Source organism: Xiphophorus hellerii, chromosome 10, assembly GCF_003331165.1.
Source record: "Xiphophorus hellerii strain 12219 chromosome 10, Xiphophorus_hellerii-4.1, whole genome shotgun sequence".
In the NCBI taxonomy this organism is placed as follows: Eukaryota; Metazoa; Chordata; class Actinopteri; order Cyprinodontiformes; family Poeciliidae; genus Xiphophorus; species Xiphophorus hellerii.
In genome coordinates this window covers 9,107,957-9,125,233 of record NC_045681.1, presented here as the reverse complement: position 1 = coordinate 9,125,233, position 17,277 = coordinate 9,107,957, and the positions used below count along the sequence as shown (strand labels likewise).

At 35.2% G+C, this 17,277-nt stretch overlaps 2 protein-coding genes across 2 annotated transcripts; both read left to right on the top strand.

The window, feature by feature from the left end:
* The first annotated feature begins 1,183 nt into the window (after positions 1 to 1,183).
* On the top strand, positions 1,184 to 8,705 carry LOC116727291 (5-hydroxytryptamine receptor 3A-like). Its single transcript, XM_032574636.1, has 9 exons — positions 1,184 to 1,378; positions 1,912 to 2,021; positions 3,359 to 3,528; positions 4,272 to 4,432; positions 5,288 to 5,498; positions 5,580 to 5,738; positions 5,930 to 6,015; positions 6,880 to 6,990; positions 8,667 to 8,705. Exons 1-9 carry the CDS (start codon positions 1,202 to 1,204, stop codon positions 8,703 to 8,705), a joined length of 1,224 nt encoding a protein of 407 aa, XP_032430527.1. The 5' UTR covers positions 1,184 to 1,201.
* On the top strand, positions 8,689 to 16,777 carry LOC116726816 (5-hydroxytryptamine receptor 3A-like). Its single transcript, XM_032573691.1, has 10 exons — positions 8,689 to 8,770; positions 9,330 to 9,490; positions 10,648 to 10,692; positions 10,799 to 10,908; positions 12,016 to 12,185; positions 12,662 to 12,819; positions 13,207 to 13,417; positions 13,494 to 13,634; positions 15,022 to 15,104; positions 15,196 to 16,777. The coding sequence occupies exons 1-10, from the start codon at positions 8,734 to 8,736 to the stop codon at positions 15,439 to 15,441; spliced, it is 1,362 nt and encodes a 453-aa protein (XP_032429582.1). The 5' UTR covers positions 8,689 to 8,733; the 3' UTR covers positions 15,442 to 16,777.
* Positions 16,778 to 17,277: the final 500 nt, after the last annotated feature.

Sequence of the window (17,277 nt, the reverse complement as noted above, 5' to 3'; positions counted from 1 at the left end):
TCAAGTCACAAGTTCAGAGCTAAATTGGTCCTATTATTCTTCTTGTTGACAGCACGCTGTAAAGTCGCATTATCTCTGGCTTTAAGCTGATGAACGTCTTCCACCTGCCTTTTATATTCAGTTTGGCTTTTTTTAAGTCATCTGTTGCAGAAATCTCAGCTGTCAGAAGTATCAAAGCCAGATAAATAGCAGGCAATGAATGTCCACTCCCTCTGTAAGCTAATTATCTGTCACACATGTCTACAATGGAGGGATAGCTCATTTAAACGTGTTTGGTCGGACTTCGCTGATGAGAATAAAGGACTGTCTCAGCAACACTAGACTGCAAAAAGCTCCTGAGATGATGCACATTTCCTTTTTTCTGCTCGTTATCATCACAGGTAAGTTTTTTTAAATATGCATTTTTGTTTTAGGAATTTCATTTGATAACACTTGTTTTGGTCAACAACATTTCAAATCCTTGTTGCCTATAAGTATTCTACGTAGAGATATAAACTAACTTGACGCACTGTCAAAATGTACATACTGTACGTATAATTTCATTCAAGTACTTTAAATTTATAACTGGGGTAATTTTGAAGTACAAATGTATCTACCTCTCAAACTAAATAATCAGATTTTAACTTAAGGATTCACCTTAGCAGCAGGACATAGGCTTCATAACAAATCAAATTGTTACCCGACAGAAATGTTGCCATGGGGATTGGTTAAAAAACATAAAACCAGCAGAGTATTACTTACAGGTGCATCTTTTGTGTACATATTTTCAGTTAGATACATTTTGTGTCAAATAAATAAAAACTAAAGTGAATGAATGATATAACATTTCAAAGTGATAGTGTTCTTAATGGCCCCATTTGTTATGGCTCTATTAATGTTATTGTTGTGATGTTATTTAGCTTATAAGCTTGTTATTTCTAAATACTCTCAGAACTGAAGAAGCGTTTTGGATGAAAAGTGACACTTAATCAAGAAACAAGAGAAATCCAGTGGTTTTCATCTTTAGCAAGAACTGGATGACAGAGAATCTAAATCAATGCGGTTCATTCTCAAAGTAATTATCTGTGTAGAAAGCAATAAAATCATTGAAAATTTCCATTCAGCAAGAAGTTTGAGCAGTTAATTAAGCTATGCTTATAGGATTTAATAAACCTATTTCAAAAGTGCTGTATTTCCATTAAATCCTTCAGTAACTCTTGTTATGGATTGTTCTCCTGTAGGTGAGGTGTCCTGTAAAGTTTGCAGTTATCAGGATGTTCTGGATTACTTAAACCTGACAGTGGACACCAGTGTGTTTAAACTGACCCGACCTGTTCTGGACCACACACACACCACAGCGGTGAAGACGGACCTGATCCTCTACGCCATTCTGTCGGTGGTACTGTATGCTTTCTGATGTTAAGCTCATCCGTACGGATGTCCTGATTCTGATATTTTAATGGACAAAGGAATAAAGCAATATGCAAAACTATTTATGAGTTTTTACACTGAAAATGGGTTGATTTTAAAATCAGTCTTTGCAATGGGGAGCTGCAGAGTATATTGTGGGAAAGCTGATAAAATCTTAACGAAAACAACAACGAAGATCAGTAGGTCATTTCAGCCACTGACTTCGAAATAGAACACTGTAGAACCCAAACCAATACTTAGGATCAGATTGGGGCATCCCTACTCATCAGATAATTAATATTGGTCAATTTTCTGAAAATGTTTATGTCCTTATTCTTAGGTTGAGAAAACCCAAACCTTTGTACCTTTTGTCTGGGTGACAGTGGTGAGTCAATTAAATTCAGTTTGACAACTTTTTACCTAATTTTTATTAATATCTCAACCAATATTACCATTACAAGTGTTGCCTTCCTTTTTTGGGCAGATTTTTTTTGTTACTTTTTGCTATCTGCTTTTATGTAGCAATGGAAAGACGAACGCATCTCTTGGGATCCAGCTCAGTTTTGTGGGATCACTGAGATTTCAGTTCCTAAAGGCATTCTTTGGAGACCTGACCTCTTCATCTATGAGATGTAAGCCTTCAGCACACAGTTATTGACTTAAATATCTGCACAAATTTAGAAAATCATATACATAATGGCTGAATATTTCAATAGCATTATTGTTAAAAACTAACATAGACTTTACAGATTCTCTTCTTGTTTTCATTCATCACAATGTCTCAACACTTTTAGTAAATTTCTCCATCTGAGGCACTGAAAATATACATCCAATGTGGCCATTGGCAGCAGTTGAAATAGGTCAAACGCATAATTGGCATACAAAATGTAAATGTATTGTACTCCGACTTTAACTAAAACATTATTGTACTAAATAATGTTTTAAGTTACAAAAAAACAAGAATAAACAGCACATTGGACCTAAGCATCAAAATGAAGGTTAGAGGGAATATTCTGAGCAGGTTGGGTGTTACAGGAGATATCTACAAAACTCAAACCAACAAGAATGAAAAAATATAGTAAATAACTTAAAAAAAACCACTACATGTCAAATTTTTTTTCACTTTTAGAAATGAAAGATAAAAAGTAATTTATCAGACTCACTATGCAGGTTTGAATCTACTTATTTTTTAAAATTTATATTAAAGACGTTTGCTGGATTCCCTTTTAAGGTATATTTTTTTGCTACTGTGTTGAAATTCAACCTGACAAAGTTAATCTCGAGTTGAAAAGCGAAAACATACAATGAATAAATCTAATTTTTAAATCTAAGTTTAACTAAGAAACTTTATAGAAAGATCATGAGTAAATTGCACATTTAGTTTTGTGGCTTCATAAAAAGATATAATTTAATATTTGCAGAGGTAAACAACTTTATTGTGTGTTAATTTTTATTCAAATACACACAACCATATGGATATCACTTTCAGTATAATTCTTGGCCAACACAGTTTTATGACAGTTAAAAGTTTAACATCTGTTAATCGGTTCATTGTGAGCATGAAATGTGTCATCTGAATGTTCAGCATATATGTGTATGTGTGAAAAATCATGTGTGTGTAAAGATGGGTCTCTTACACCTTGAACATTAAAACCAAGCTCCATAACAGACTAAAAATCTCATGTGTGTAGAGGTGGACCCAGCAAAGCATGAATGTTAGAAGCCCCACATGTGACTGAAAAGCTACCATGTAAAATAAAGTTTCAAATTGTGTTTATTGAAAGTGATTTTTAGTATCAAGATTTTTTGGGGCACTAGCCTGATTTTGTTCATAGTTTTAGGCCCTCTAGAAAGGGTCGTCCCCACAACCCACTGAGCTACTTTCAGGCCTCCTGTGAGACATTAACAAGGATCTGTGTGTGTGTGCATGTGTGTGTCCATGTGTGTGTGTTCCTGAGTAATGTTTCAGGGTAGAGAAGGATGACTCTCCTCAAAATCCATACATCCTGGTGACTCATGACGGGACTGTCTATTTTGACGAGGACATGCGGGTGATTAGCACCTGCAAGATGGACGTCCACAAGTTTCCTTTTGACACGCAGGAGTGCAGCCTGTCCATTGGTTCTGCAATACACTGTGGTGGGTATCTGTGAGTCGCCCCCATATTTATACAGTAAGCACTTTTAAAACAATGATACTAATGAGCAATTAGTACCTTTGTTGCTAAACTATGCAAATAAATTTGATTGATTGATTAATGCATGTTGAAAAAGAATTAACTGTTTGGAACTATAGTTATGCATCTTCAATAAATATCGCTTACAGAAATAAGTTACTTATACTGATCCTAGTTTGAGCAGTCAGGAGTTTATTTTATTTTTGAATATATCTAATAAATACCATGCAAAGAGAACCAAATAGATAAATTTGGTTCAGAAAAAAATCAAAAGATTTCTTTGGGTTACAAAATAGATTGGGATGAAATGGTGATGGATGGGCAATAAATGGAAGTACAATTTGGTGAAGCATTTAATTCCATAAAATTTTAAAGCTCTAGATGGAAACATAATAGACTTTTTGAGAGCTTGAAATAGCTACTAGTAGCACCATTTTTTTCCAATAAAAGGCATTATAGTTCTTGTAATAAATGTAATTTTTCTAAAGATAAAGTTATTGAAGTTTTTTAGCAGTCAGTTACTGTCCAAAACTGGTTACCTAGCAACAGTTGCTAAGGCAATTACTTCTGAATTTGATAGATATCTGATAGGGAACAATTGTGAGAAGTTTCATGCTTACATCATCATTTGAGCGATTATTACACCAATCACTCAGACTACTTAGCAGCTTGGACCCTCATTTAATTTTCTTTTATCTCCCAACAGTAAAAGAAATTAGAATTTTTCCTTTCTCAAATTCGTCTCGGGCCACGCAGTTTTCCAGAGAGGTAATGAAGACACAGGGAGAGTGGGAGTTCCTGAAAATGTCCGTCGAGAGCTCCAACATCAGCTTGTATGATAGACGTTGGGAACTGCTAGTTTACAAGGTAAACAACACTGGAAACAAAAATAAGTCAAGAAAGGGGTGCAATGATAAAATAAACTAACTAGATAAGGCAATATCTAGTGAGTTAGATTTAGATTTTGTACCTTTAAAAAGACGAAGTGTAGCCCTGACTTATTAAAAACAGTGAAATATTTCTTTGGTTTAGTCCAAAAAATATCTCCTCAGTAGATGTCCAATTTAGCATGATTAGCGACTAACACTTAGCTAGTGACCTGTAGAAACAGCGCTTACAAATTGTCCATATTTTGCGTGACATTAGGTTACATTTTCTTTCTTTACCTACTAACCACACAGTTGGTAGATTTAAAAGAAGTTGAGTTTTTTTTGTGACTCAGCAGGTTGACAGCAAATCATCATTATACCTGTTTTATGCTAGGCTACATCACTTTCTGTGTTTTATAAGTCCATTGAGTCTATTTGATCAGTGATGTCAATTCTCACATTTTTGGGACCAAAGACTATATTTACATTTTTTCATCATAAATATGGAGGCAATTTTGATCCAGAACTACTTCCTCTCATAGAGTACTCTATGTAATATTAATAGCTCATAATATCTTATTTTCTTCAAAGTTATGTTTTTGTTTTTGCTCTATACATCTAGTACGTATGAGTACAAATCAGAAAATGATTTGGGCAAACATCTGCATTATAAATACCAAATGACAGTTGCCACAAATGCAAAACAAAATTTCAGAGGTAATGATTATTTGTACCAAAGAACATAAAAAACATTGTTTTGTGGTTTGAATGTCTTACTAACCTCCTTTGTTTAAAAAGCTCCTCAAGAAGTTCAGAAAAATAAAAACTTTTCTTTGTTTTTAAATGTTGTCAGGTCACCATAAAGAGGAGACCTCTACTCCACGTCATAAACTTCCTGTTGCCCATCCTGTTTTTCCTCATCCTGGACCTCGCATCTTTCTTCATCGCTGACCATCGAGGGGAGAAGCTGGGCTTCAAAGTCACGGTGCTGCTGGCCATCTCTGTCCTCCTGCTCATCCTTAACGACATCCTGCCCTCCATGTCCAACAGGACTCCACTGATAGGTACAAAGTTGGGAACTGAATGGTTTCCATTTGACTTGAGATACTCAAACACGTCACTAATCGCCTGTTTCTGTCTCTAAGCGACCTACTGCATTGTGATCTTTGCTCTGATGCTGCTCAGTCTGCTGGAGACAATCCTGGTAACGTATCTGATAGATAAAGACTCTGAAGATGAACTCAGCTTGTGTGACAGTGGGGAGGAAAAAAACAAACAAATGAAAACAAAAGATTGCAGCACAGGTGAGACACCTTATATTATTGTTTGTGTATTTCCACTCATATAAAATGTGCAGTTTTTTTAGTCCATTATGTATCTACAATAAATAAATCCCATGCAAAGTTTTTAAAAAGAAAAATCCTGCAAAGTTTGTATGTTTAAATAATAAGATGCATCCATGCTCCTCTTTCTAACAAATGTGTTATTCTTTTAGAAATTAAAAAACAAAATGGCTGCAGCTGCAGCTACAAAGTCTGTGAAAGTGAGAAGCAGCATGAGCTCCTTACTGTGGATGACGAGGTAAGCATTATGTGCATGATCTATACAAATTATTAGGCTTTTTTACACTTGTTACACTCGGTTTGTGAAAAATTAATTGAATGCAGTTTAGAATAAACACACTCCTAATTTAGGAATAATTTATGGTTTATTTTTTTCTGATAATTTTTTTATCTGATGTCTTTCTTCGAAGTTGAGACTGAGTTCATCTACAAATCAGCACAAACATCTGGTGCCCACTGTCAAACATGGTGGTAGAGGATTAATGAAAAACCAACAAATATTTTTAAATTGATGTAGCAAATACAAGTCTTGAAAATGAAAGTAAACAAAAATAAAATCTATCCAGCCTCTTTTTGCAAATGTTTGTTTTTTTTAGTTTCAAAAACTAAAAATAGAAATAAAATGTTGGGTTTTTAAAAATTATAATACATTTCCTAAAGCAGACATTTTTTATTTAGCTGGACTGTGAACAAGAATGGCTCTGGATTGTAAAGGTTGTAGACCACTGGGTCCAAATCAAACTCCAGAACTCAACCTAATTAGTCTCACATTATTTTATTAGCTTAATGTCTGTTCAATATAGACTGTGTAAAATCTGTGGTCATTTAAAATAATCTACGATTTAAATAATCTTAGAACAGGATAAAGTCACGATCAGAGCAAAGTTTATTATGTTGCTATATATGAAGCCACTTCACTTCTCACTATTCACAGCCCTCTGCACATTAACATATACGAAGACAACACTAGGATTTGAGTTTCGTGTGTCTCGTACCACTCGGATTCCTCAGAATAAGAATCAAGGCAGTGATGAGTAGAACAAAGTGGTAAAACGCTGATTCAGAAAGTAAAATCCAGTGAACTGACTGCATCTGTGTGCAGGTGAACTACAGCAGCCACTCGAGGGATACAAACGCTTTGCAGTCGATCCTGGATGAGCTGAAGAAGCTGCAGAACATGATGCATCGACATTTTGGCCCCAGAGCGGAGAGAGTGAAGTCTGTATTTTGGGCAAAGAGAATCAACCGACTTTTCTTTATTTTTTATGTTTTAACTGTTTTACTCTTCCTGTCCTTCATCTTTATGGAGTGGTACTCTTAAAAAAAAAGAAAAATCATTCATGATATCACTGTATTGTACAAAGCCGATCAGTTTGTAGTGTTCTATTGAAAGCTGACGTTTTCACTAAGGATAATGACTGGAGTGGAAATGTCACTGTAAATATTTTCTGTGCTTTTAGAAGCATTCTGTTTTGTATTATAAACAAAGTTTATGCAGATTTGAAATTGAAGCAAAGTTTGAGAATCCAGTTAAATACTTTACAGCTGGTATATTTCAATCCATGTGGGTCTCAATAAACTCAAAAAAAAAATTAATACATTCACGTTAACACATGGAGAAAATACAGCATAATTAAATTTCCCCCATTCTTAATATCTAGACTCACTTGGTGCAATTTTTTAAACATGTAACATTTCCTTCCATTTGTATGCAGATGCCTGCCTGGTGTATTTTATGCAGCAACACAGTGGGTGTTTTGTCCAATCTGTCCTTGAATATCTGGCTGACTTTAGAGTTTAGAGCAGGCCTAAAATATTCAACATCCATTGGCTTTGTAAATAAAAAGTGTGTTTAGGATAAATGTTTTGTACAGAGCAGCAGTATCAGAAATTGTCACATGGACTGAGATAATAAAGTTTAAGAGATTATATATTATGTATGAAAAAGGAAAAAGCAACAGTAATAAAACATAATTTTTGTTTCAGTCTGACCTTCTTGTCTTATATCATCCTTCTTTCACCTTGCAGCTCATTTTACATAATAAATGAATCATATTTATTGTCGCCAGCCTGCTATTTTGTGCACCATAATCATATTACGCAGGATGATGGACATTCATTTTACTCATTTCAGCGAGGATCTGATCTACTTGTGCTGCACTCCTGTTTCATAGATTCAGGACGTTTAGAGTGTAGTCGACAGATTTGTTGTGTTTCCTACAAAAGTGAAAATATGTGAAAGGTGTTGAGCTTCAAATGCACAACTAACCAAACATTTATGGATATTGAACTTTTATTTTATCAAATTAAATCAAATGGTTTTGTTTCATATTGCATTTTATAAATACTACATGAATATACCCTATAAAACATTTTTAAATGAGTAAATATATTTGAATATCTTATTCAGGTTTCAAATTTGAAAAGGAAAGAGTTCATACATTTCAAGATAAAAACATTTAAAAGAGGCTGTGTGAATTCTTTTGCAGCGACCCTTTATCATATTGATCTACATGCATTAAGAGACTTTTGAATTATGGTGCCATCCAGTTCACAAATCACCCTTTATGTAACATTTGCTTACAGCAAAAGCTTGGGGAAAGCGGTTCAATTACAATCTCGTCCTGCAGAATCTTAAATGTTTTGCTTTGGGAATTTTTCACCAAAACAAAGAAAACAATCCAGACTGAATATCTAATATACCATCGGGGCACGTTTCCATTTCCTTTGTAACTTGATCTGCAAGTAAATTTATACATTCATGCAGGACGTGTGGGCGTGGCCTCTGTCTGAGAATGGATGTCAGAGTCATGGTAATATGAAAAACCAGCAAAAAAAAAACCCACCAGACCTCCAGCTATAGATGTGACTTGAACCGCCCCTTTCCAGTACTACACCATGCAGTCATCAGCTCCAAAGAGACGCTGAAAGGACAAATACGCATGAGGGAGTCAAGATGCTGGTTGGTTTCCTTTTTCTGCTCCTTATCTCTGGTAAGTCTCAGGAATATTCAGCTTTATGAGTTTCAAATTATTGTTAAAAAGTGGAGAAATGTGGATTTAAAACCTTTTTAGGAACTGCTTTTTAACCATTTTTATATGTTGTCTGCTTGGTAGTGCTGCTGGAATAATTATGAGCTAATTAGCTGATAGCATTTTTGTTTGTAGATATTTATTCATTTATTAAACTACAAAATAATCCATTGCTTCAAATAAGTTTTCTCACAAACATTCTTGAGAGATAAAGACATAACTTTTCCTGGGATACACATTGCCATTACTAAATAATTAGTGAATTGCTTTTATAAAACCCTGCAATGGTGTCAGCGGCAGTCTCATAATGGCCACTTAATGCCCACAATCAATTCTAATAATTACTACATGTATCTGTGAACCGGTGTTTCTGGTGTCCTCATTATAAATTCTGTAGCAATGAATACAAACCACACAGACGCTAATGCATTTGTAGTCAAAATGAAATCAATCTCATTAATGATTGACAAAATGTGACGGCTGTTTTTGAAAAGTGTTTTCCTGTGTTTATCGCCTGCAGATGAGATTAATTCTGAGCAGAACTGCAGTTATCAGGATGTTTTGAACTATTTAAACCTGTCAAGTAACAACGAGCTGTACTCCATGACCCGGCCCGTCAAAAACTATAAAAATCCCACACTAGTGTCACTGGAAGTTCTGCTCTATGCCATCCTAGATGTGGTAAGTAATTATTTTTAATATCTGATAGGTATTACAGATTTTTTTTTCAAAAGTGTTTGCGATTCATCTACATGTGAAAAATATAGAAATATGCAAAATAAAGAAATGTTGTGAAAGAAAACAAAGGCAGACACAAGGCAGCAGGGAATGGAGCCAAAAACTATGATTTTATCTCCAGAGAAGAGTAATGATGAGCTCATTAGCTCAATAAGTCTCTATAGGCTACAATAAGGATACCTAGTAGACCGGCACCCTACACAGGGATTTTTATTCCCTAGATTGTAAACCCAGTCTGATTAATAAATGCTGGTGACAAAATAGCTTAAAAGAACAAAACTACTAACACTACTTTGGATTCTTTTTAATATATATATATTTGCTTTTTTCCACAAACCAGTTTATGCTTCATTTCTGATAACTGTTGCAGCTGCAGCATGATGCCCTCTCCTTCATTTAGCTCAGGCACAGCGTAAAAATGAGCCACAGGGACAGCAAATGGTGTGATTCTTTTTAAAAGGTGACTTCTTTGAAACAACATTATGACTAGAGATTTCCAGACATTTTATGACAGAAGACATAAAAAAAGTCTAAATAAAAACATAATCATAACTGAGAAACTTTATGCTCACAAACAACACCTGGCCATTCCTTCCAGTAAAGCTTAGTTTTTAAGAGTTTTAAAATCCTGAGGCAAAAACTGCCTCCAGTTTAATTCCTTTCTTCCATAGCTGTACTTACTTTTGCTGAGCTCAACTGAACTATTTAGGGATTTAAATACTCAAAATCGTTTAGAAATTGTTTATCTATTTATTCTAAAGTCAAGAATGTTATTTTTAAAATTGCACCTAAATCTTGACAGACCAGGCTGCTTTTATAAGTTTCTCCAACATTTTCTAGAAAACTATAATAGCCTGCGGTTCTCCACAAGTACATAATAGCTTTCCTCAGAAGGAATCTTGTGCATGAGCCATACATTAATATCAACTGTGATAAGAAGACAATTTAGAGTTCATTAGAGGAACTGAGTGGAAACGCTTCCTGTTTGTGTCCGGGTTAATGCCCAGTAATGATATTTTAATCTAAACGTCACACGTTTAGATTAAGTGTTGATGGACTTTGCATTACGTTGTGGTTTTGTGATGCTTTATTCTCTGCAGGTTGAAAAAGACCAGAAATTTATTCCTTATGTGTGGACTGTCACAGTGAGTTCTTCTGAACAAATCAACCATCTGTTAGAATGGAGACTCTCAGATCTACTGAGAAATTTGTCTTTAACACTGTGCTCTTTTTCTTTATTTTTCTTTTCAGAGGTGGAACAACGAATACATTTCTTGGGATCCAGATCAGTTTTGTGGAATTGATAATGTTTCTCTACGTACTGAAATTTTATGGAAACCAGATCTTACGATTGTAGAAATGTAAGTGTTTATATGTGAATTAGTGTAATCCTGCATGTGGTGTAGAGACATCAAGAGACCCTCACACTTTGGCCTGTTTAATCTTTAGGCTGATTAAAAAAACAGCAACTTGTGAATAAATATTACATGCCTTTCTGAATCCCACATGTGCCGCTAAATGCTAAATATTTGTCTCTTAAGATTTAAACATAAGGTGGTTTATGCAAATTGAGAGCAGCTATAAACATTTGGTGGAAGATTGTGAACTTCTAATTTTCAAGGAAGAGGTAAAGTGCAAGCTTGTAATCTTGCAGGACAGAATAATTGGCTAAGCCAACCAGATAACCCATTTATTCACAGGAAACTGATAAAAAGATAAAAGGGGTAAATACACTGATTGGTTGGTAAAGCTCACAGTCATTGTTGGTCTGTCTTACCTACAGAGTATGAAACAGACGATTATTTCTTTTGCTCCACTGCAAAAAGTGTTTTACTTTACAATCTATCTTGGACCAGGAACACAGGACAAATAATTTGCAGAAAAAGTTTGATCTGAGGACGATGGAGACTCATGTTCTGATGATGGCGCTGCTCACAAAATTCTGGAACAGATAACGATAGTGCAGGAGAAAAAGGCTGTTCCAGAGACAATGAGGGCTGCTGTACCGGAGGCTCAGCAGGCGGGGATAAATGAGATGCTGGAGGTGACAGGAATTAAGAATATGGAGGTGTCAAGGGTGCACCCTGTGGAGAAAATAACGATTAAGACAGTTAGAGGATGACAGCTATAGTGAAATGATGTATCCAGACATGGTGCAGAAAACCACGATGCCTGTGACAGCGCAGGATATTCCTTTAGGGAAAACGGACAAACAGAATCTTCAATACCTTTACCGGAAAGAACCCTGCAAAAATCCTCTGTAAAGGAGGATTACAATCTGTTTAGATTTTTTAATCTCTGCAAAATCAAAAATTAAATTACTTATTGCTTATTATAAAGCTTAGAACCTGTGAATATTAGTGGCAATATAGCGCAATATTTATCATCCATTGCTTTGTCATGTGTGAATCCCAAGCTTTGCAAACCTCCATAATCACTTAATTTGTTTGTCTTTTTAATTTATGCAGGACAGAGAAAGACAAAGCCCCTCCCAGTCCTTACCTCACCATCAACAACAAAGGAGACGTTGAAGTTCAGAACGACCAGGTGTTAGTGAGCACTTGCAGGATGCATATATACAAGTTTCCTTTTGACATTCAGAGCTGCAACCTCACCTTCAGGTCCATCATACACACGGGTGAGAACACGCTTCCAACATATCTACGAACGTTTTCCACATGTGAAATGTTAAGCTGTAATGGGATCGATCAAGTTAAGGACAGTCCTGATAGAAAACAACTGTTGACTGGCATCAACACTACCTGACTGCAGTAATCGACTGCTTCTTTGTATGTTTATGCTTCCCTCTTTTCTAATTTCCTCATGTTAAATGTGTAATCAGGAGTGTAAATGAAATTAACGAGCAAGCTGATGTGGACATCAGATATATAGCCAAGGACGTTTAACAGGAAATCCTGATTAGAAATATTCAGGTGGCTGAAACTAATCATCAATTTGTTTGACTTTTGTTACCTTTGCTATAAAATGCATAATGATGTAAATAAATGGAATAGAAACAAGTATATTTCCCAAAAGCAAGCGCTAGAGAGACATTTACAGGTTTTTCTGGGAAAAATCCAGGACAGCTTTTACAGGATTTCCCCTCTTTTTCAGCCAGAGAGATCCGTCTGCAGCCGAGTGACAACTCTTCAGAGGCCACAGAGTGGTCTCGGGAAGTGATGCGGACTCAGTATGAGTGGCTGTTCATCGACATGATCGTCACTGCAAACAACGCTACCATTTTAACTGATCCAGATGTCGTCATTTACACTGTAGGTATCATTAGTTTTACATGTACACATCCGATTACTGCCTGAAAAAGTGAAATCTTCTTTCCTTTTTCTGCTTTAGCAATGAATGACCTTTATCATATTCTGTATTTACACTATGCAGAAAATTACATTTTCACTGAAGTCTGATGTGTTTATGTTTTCCACAGTTTTAAAGCTGCATGACCTTTAGAAAGGCAATTAACTAATCTTAAATCCCACTAAATGGCAGAAAGTTGAAATTTCTTTTAAAAAGTTCAAAGTTCTATAATAGATACTTTTAAAAAAGTAGCTGAATTGCATTTCAAGAAGCCAAATTTTGATAAAACTTTGTCTGAAAAGGTCAATTTTCTGCTTTTGCTGAATATTAATCTAAATCTTGTTTCCCAGATCACGATGAAGAGGAGGTCTCTGCTGTACATTGTCAACTTCCTGCTGCCGGTTCTCTTCTTCTTGTGTTTGGACTTGGCCTCCTTCATGATCTCAGACTACGGTGGAGAGAAGCTCAGCTTTAAAGTCACCGTGCTGCTGGCCATTACAGTGCTGCAGCTCATTCTCAATGAAATTCTGCCGTCCTCCTCTGACAGAGTCCCACTCATAGGTAGGATAAATCTGCTACTTTTGTGCGGGAAACGTGACCTGACTTCATTCATTTTGTCCTGTCTGATCCTTTTCAGCCGGTTATTGCATCGGGATTTTTGCTCTGATGATGCTCAGCCTCCTGGAGACGATTTTCGTGATGTATCTGAGACAGAAAAGCTCCCAAGATACAGAGAGAGACGGATGCATGATCCAGGAATCTATCAAGTCTAACAAAGGCAACTTTCACAGCTGCTACACAGATAGGAGATTAAATTTGTCCAGATACAGGGAAACTGGGATCTTTTTTGAAGTTATTAGTTGTTTGTCTGCATCTTAACATTTCAAGCTTCTTCACTGAAAGCCTGAAGCAGTATTAAACTCCATTTCTCAACCTCAAAGTTTAAAATGTGATGCTGAGTGAAAAATCTCCTCCATATTACATAGTTTCTGGCCATTATTGGTCTAAATGTTAATATATTATCTCTTTTATAAGCAATTACGACAATTATAACGACAGGTGTCTAATAAACAGCTGTTACATAATAAACATCTTTATGGGTTTATCAATAAAACAAATAAAAATCCATTAATGAATACTTCCACATATTTTATAAGAACATTTGCAATTTTTAAAACATTATTATTATTTTTAAAACAACAAAAAATACCTTATAGATGGTTTATGGAACAGACTGAACACAATAAAATAATCAACATTAAAATCACAGATTCAAAGCTTTGCATGTCTTGCTGGTGAAACAATTAAGATTTTATGTTTTCTTTTTGTTATTTCAGCTAATTTCTCAATTTTAGAGAAGCAAAGACAAGCAACCTCATTTGGAAATTTTCTGTGAATTTATTCTTTCTAAAAGAATAAAATCTTTTAGAATAAAAATCTTTTTCTAGTGAAAAAGGAAAAACAAACAGGTTAGAGTGAAAGTAATGAAAATGTCCAACATTGCAATAAAAACTGCTGCTTTAAAAAATGGTGTATCTGCTGCCCTCCTCAGGAAATCTGCTGTAATAGCACTCAGGAAGATCAAACACTGTTTATTACAGTCTGTTTTAATTATTATAAATGACACCTACTTTAAAAACAGCTCCAAAGTATATGCTGTTATATTAAAAATATTTCACTGCAAAAAACAAAACAAAAAATCTTACCAAGTAATTTTGGTCTAGTTTCTGAGTACACCTGAAATAAGACAAACTAACTTACAAGTAACTTTTCAGCAAGATATAAGAGCTTGTTTTAAGTCAATAATATTTATTGATAAAAAAAAAAAAATAACAGGTCCACTGGAAGAGTATTTTACATAAAATTGGAAGAGTATTTTACATAAAATAAGACATTTTTCTCTTGTTATAAGTTAAATAATCTGACAGTGGAACTAGTATTTTTTAAAAATCAATAATAAGAAATTATGAAACAAACAAGCTCTTATATCTTGCTGAAAAGTTCCTTGAAAGTTGCTTTTGGATATTTGCACAAGAAACTAGACCAAAAATACTTGGTGAGATTTAGTGTTTTTGCAGTGGATGAAATTATATGCAAACTAATGCAGTATGAAATACTGCCATTTAGTGTTGATTTTCAGGATTAATTTAGAAACTCTCTTTCAGAATCACATGACTGGACCTCAGGTGGATTTATCTACAACGTGTCTTCTAGTGAAACCGGTGAGATCCTGCCTGGTGCCAAAGAGGTCAGCAGTCAGTCACTATCGGTGCACAAAAACCAAAATAGCAAAAGACATCCGTCCTTCTGTAAACCGATTTATTAAATCACTTTTTCAGGACAGAAGCAGCAAACTGCTGGGGGAGTGCTACACCCTGGAGAGGCTTTCAGATGAGCTGAGGGCGATGCAGAAGATGTTAACTCTGCTCTTCAAGTCCAACAAAGACGAGGAGACGAGTGGCTACTGGAACAGAGTGGCTACAAGAGTTGACAAAGCTTTCTTTTTTTTCTACGTCCTTGTGGTCATCCTTTTCCTGGTTTTCATTTTCTTAGAGTGGCAAAGGGATTCCATCGATACTACATAACACAATTCAGGTCTACATCTATGTAGCCATGATCCAAGTCATCTGAATAACTGCATCCTGATTTTGCTGTACTTATAATAACCTGATTAATATATCTATCTGTTCCATATTAAAGCACAGTGGCATATATGTAAAGCTATTCATCAGAAGTTGTTCAGCTGAAAAAACATATTTAATTTAGTAGCAGAAAAGAAAGAGGAAACGGTCTTAGTAATTATCAAACGCTCACTTTTCCCTTTTACGTCATTAGTTAATTTTGAAGTTATAGTTTGCTGAAAGTGCACAAGCCAGCACAGTAAAATAACATGTTGTGGAATAAAGCTGTTAAAATAAATGAGCACTGCAGGTTAAAAGACAAATTTACTTTACAGAGTTATGCAAAAATCAAATACTTTCAGCTGCACAAGAGATCCCATTAGGATCCATCGTAACTTTAACTTTATTAGATTATTAGCATGATTTATGGGGTTTTTCAGTAAACTAAAGCAATTCAGTCACACCAGTAATATGTGCTTCTGAAATATTTATCTAAAAGTAGAATTTTTTATATATATTTGTTTGTCCTGCTGCCTGCTTAATCTGGATGGAGATCATCTACACTAAAAATGTAGTGACTACGTTCAAAAATTCACCAGAGCTCTTTGGATTTTCAGAAAACAAAATTGTTGGTATAAAATAATTTGATCTGATTACAGAACACCAGTCTTCTTTGGTATTGTATAATAGTTTAAAGTGAAAATAGAGCCAGATTGCTGGCTGCTTGGCAATGAGAAATGGAAATCTCACTCTGCGGGTTTTTCCTGAATTAGATGTGCAACATCAGGTAGAAAAGTGTATATAAAACTTGCATAGTTCTCCATTATTGTCAAAATAAATGATGTTCTGCACCCATCGGTCTGCCCTGGTGGTTCTGGTGATCATTTAGTCCCACAGGCTTTCAAAGGTTTGTTCTGTTTCTGACATTTAACATCTTATTTAAAAGCCCAGTTTACCCATATCCTGGTCGAAGCTAAAGAGCTCATCAGTGGTTTCACATATCCACTCAGCATTCCAGTGAAAGTGCTGCTTTATGTCATTAATATTTAAATTATGAACTGAGGCAGGTGGATGCATTCATGTCAAGCATTTAAGTATAATAAACAAAGAAGCAATAGATTTCATAACAACTTTGTCAGAAACAGACAGGAAAAATATGGGCCATGTTGTGATACCACAGAATTTATATTAATATTATAGCTTACATGCAGTACCAGTCTGTCTGTATCAAATTTAAAAATTAGTTTTTTGCCTTATCTATCTGGGCAGAGTTACATCTTTTTCTATATTGTCTCTTTTGCATCATTCAAAAATATTGTTTCCTTTGCATGGCAACAAATGAAAATCAGCCAAGACATCAGAAAGAGATTTGTGGTCCTCAGACAGTCTAATGTCAACCCACAATGCCCAGGTAGAAATGAACATGACATGTGACTTGTCCAAATCACCAGAACAGAAGCAAAAGACTTTGTGAAAATGGGTCATTATCAACAAGGAAATGGGCAGCCATGCCACTCAGTGAGAGAGTAGTGATTACTTCAGAAAAAAGTATAACAAGATAATGATTAGTGTTGAAGAGCATTAATTGCTGATTTGAACCTGCATGATTAGTCCCTTCCAAATTCAAAATGTTTGGACATTCGCAATTGTGCTGGTCCAGACCAAATCAGGATACATTTTCTGAATAAAAGCTACACTTTTCATTTTCAAGCAAAGCTTTGCAGTTAGTTAGTCCATTACTCTTGGATCTTTGCAGCAGATGTCAAAAATGGTGATCCTACTGCTCTAGAAAACTTTCTC